General features: G+C 40.1%; 1 protein-coding gene across 1 annotated transcript; it reads left to right on the forward strand.

The window, feature by feature from the left end:
- Positions 1–414: 414 nt before the first annotated feature.
- On the forward strand, positions 415–1,365 carry LOC105494133 (olfactory receptor family 10 subfamily H member 4). The gene has a single exon (XM_011762308.2). The coding sequence runs from the start codon at positions 415–417 to the stop codon at positions 1,363–1,365; it is 951 nt and encodes a 316-aa protein (XP_011760610.2).
- Positions 1,366–3,632: the final 2,267 nt, after the last annotated feature.

Consider the following 3,632-nt stretch of genomic DNA (forward strand, 5'->3'; position numbering starts at 1 on the left):
TAAAAGACAAATATTCCCAGGGAAAAAAATTTAAACCTCAAGATCAAAATACATGTCTTCTAGAACTGGCACATTATCAATAGAATCTGACCTTGATCATCTATGCGTGTCTCTAATGGCTCCAAGTATTGAACCTTTTCTTTATGTTAGTCAGTGTTAATAGAAACCCAATTAGTATCCAAAATCTGACTTGATCATCTAATATATTGATCTCATTTGATCTTTGTCATATTGCTGAATGTTAAGAACTATTATTATTTATTCCATTTTACAGATGAGGAAAGTGAGACGCAGAAAATTCTGCCAGTTGTTGAATAGCACAGAGCTGTTGAGCTGCCATTTGGTCTGTGCTAGAGTCTATGTTTTAACCACTGTCACTTAATTTTGTTTCTGATCTCACCAGATACAGTATCCATGCCTGGTCAGAACTACAGCACCATGTCTGAATTTATCCTCTTTGGCTTCCCAGCCTTCCCCCAGCAGCTACTGCCTGTCTTGTTCCTGCTGTACCTCCTGATGTTCCTGTTCACGTTGCTGGGCAACCTTCTCATCATGGCCACAATCTGGATTGAACACAGACTCCACACACCCATGTACCTCTTCTTGTGTGCCCTCTCCATCTCTGAGATTCTGTTCACTGTCGCCATCACCCCTCGCATGCTGGCTGATCTGCTCTCCACCCATCGTTCCATCACCTTTGTGTCTTGTGCCGGTCAGATGTTCTTCTCCTTCATGTTTGGCTTCACTCACTCCTTCCTTCTCATGGTCATGGGCTATGATCGCTACGTGGCCATCTGCCACCCACTGCATTACAACGTGCTCATGAGCCCCCGTGATTGTGCCTGTCTTGTGGCCTGGACCTGGGCTGGTGGCTCAGTCATGGGGATAATGGTGACAATGATAGTTTTCCACCTCAGTTTCTGTGGGTCTAACGTGATCCACCATTTTGCCTGTCATGTGCTTTCCCTCTTGAAGTTGGCCTGTGGGAACAAGACATCATCTGTCATGATGGGTGTGATGCTGGTGTGTGTCACAGCCCTGATAGGCTGTTTATTCCTCATCATCCTCTCCTATGTCTTCATTGTGGCTGCCACCTTAAGGATTCCCTCTGCTGAGGGCCGGCACAAGACTTTCTCCACATGTGTATCCCACCTCACTGTGGTGGTTGTGCACTATAGTTTTGCCTCCCTTATCTACCTCAAGCCCAAGGGCCTCCATTCTATGTACAGTGACGCCTTGATGGCCACCACCTATACTGTCTTCACCCCCTTCCTTAGCCCAATCATTTTTAGCCTAAGGAACAAGGAGCTGAAGAATGCCATAAATAAAAACTTTTACAGAAAATTCTGTACTCTAAGCTCCTGAGCGCCAGTTTGGTGGTGATAAAATATAACCGAAGGGTTGAGGATAATAATGTATATTTCCATAGGGCTGTTGTAAGGGTTCAGGTATGTGAAAATATGTGTTTGATACATACTAGCTATTGTTTTCCCTTCCCTTTTTGCGTAGGCTTGTGTGATCATAATCTCTTGTTTATGAGCCACTGTGATTATCTTTATCCCATTATCTGTGCCTAGTAATGTATATTCTGTCCATGGACAGGTGGGGATCATCACGTGGATGTGTCTGGGCACTTGTGAACATAGTTCTTCTTGAATGGACAGGCAAAAAAGATTTTATTTTCCCCTAGTGTAAGAAAAAGCAAGAATAACATGATAGTCATAAATGCCAGCCAGCACTGAGCTTTTTCTATGCATTGGCACTCTGTCCAGTGTTTTATAAATATTATCCTTTTAATTAGAAGAAATGTACAAAGGAAAATAAACTATTTGCCTCAGATAAACTGATTTCTTATTTAAAGTTCCTCACTGTCTTTGGGAGAGATATACCCTAAGTTTGCGTGTGGATATTAGTATGTTGAGTTGAGTGAAGGATGTCAGAATGCAATAGTGTAGAGAGGGCAAGGAGAGAGACAGAGAGAGAGAGAGAGAGAGAGAGAGAGAGAGAGAGACAGAGAGAGACAGAGACAGAAGAAAGAAAGAGAGATACACAGACAGAAGAAAGAGCAAAAGACAGAGAGAGAGAGGGAGAGAGAGAAAGCAGGTGTCAAGTAAAAAGGGAGTTCTTTAAATTTTTTTATCTGTCCAGAAAATGTAATAACTAAGAATATGGGGCAAAATAGAAAAAAAGGAGGTTGGAAATAGGGCTTTAATATGTCCAAATAATAGGGCTGTAATGTATCCTAATAAGATAGCCACGTGTATCTTCCAAGCATTTTTGACACAGTTGCTCCGCAATCTCAATGGGTCATTCTAGGATATGTACTCCCTTGCCTCCAGTGGATGCATCAGTTTTCTGGTTTTCTGATTCTGGCCATTGGTTCCACCAGCTGAGGAATGAATATGATTTTTACAGTGTGACTGCTCTTCTAATGCTACTCATAGTGTCCTCACCTGTGTTTCCTGCTGGTGCTGGAATGTGAATCTCTTTCAACACTGAAAGAGATTTCATTCTAGAAAAGCAGAGATTATGGCCTTAAAAAGTCAAAGGGTGACATGGTTGGGAGAATTTTTATCCTGTTTATGCTATAAAATTCCTAACAAAAACACACTACCCTTTGCCTTATCCTGCATACTCTGGACAACACTTGCATGTGTGGTTATCATCAATGAAGCACCATGGCAACCAGTGAGAGACCCTCTGGGAATATGGTCACAGATGATGAAGTGACAGAGTTGATGATGGAAATGGCATTAAATGCGTCCTATGAAACTGCTACAGAAGCAGAACTTTCTATACAAATAAATCAAAATTTTTTCCAAGAGCCAAGGTGTTGTGAGTGTTAACCAATTTGTTACCTTTTTCTTCTACTTTCTTTTGACTAGTGTTGCTATGGTATATCTTTCTCCATCCATTTACTTTTCACTTTATATATGCCTTTATATTTACAGTGATTTTCTTGTTCAAAAAAAAAAAAACACTTATATCTGAGTCTTATTTTTTTACCCACTCTGACAATCTCTGTATTTTATTTGATGTATTTTAATTAATAATTAATTAAATCATTTCTTACTATTTCTTACTATAGTCACTCTGTTATGCTAGCAACTACTAGGTCTTATTCATTCATTCCTACTATTTTTTAGTACCCATTAACCATTCCCACTCCCCACCGGAAGCCCCAACTACCCTTAACAGCCTCTGGTAACGATTCTTCTACTTTCTATCTTTGTGAGTTCAATTGTTTTAATTCTTAGCTTCCACAAATAAGTGAAAACATGCAAAGTTTGTCTTTCTGTGTCTGGCTTATTTTATTTAATATATTGTCCTCAAGTTCCATCCATGTGGTTACAAATGACAGAATCTCATTCTTTTTATCACTGAATAGTACTCCATCATGTATACGTACCACATCTTCTTTATCCATTCAACTGTTGATGGACACTTTGATTGCTTCCAAATCTTGGCTATTGTGAATAGTCCTGGAATAAACATAGGATGGCAGGTATCTCTTTGATATACTGATATCTTTTCTTTGGGGTAGATACCTAGCAGTGGGATTACCAGATGGTATGGTAGCTGTATTCTTCGTTTTTTGAGGAATCTCCAAACTGTTCTCCATGGTGATGGTA

The sequence above is a fragment of the Macaca nemestrina genome, chromosome 20 (assembly GCF_043159975.1).
Source record: "Macaca nemestrina isolate mMacNem1 chromosome 20, mMacNem.hap1, whole genome shotgun sequence".
Classification (NCBI taxonomy): Eukaryota; Metazoa; Chordata; class Mammalia; order Primates; family Cercopithecidae; genus Macaca; species Macaca nemestrina.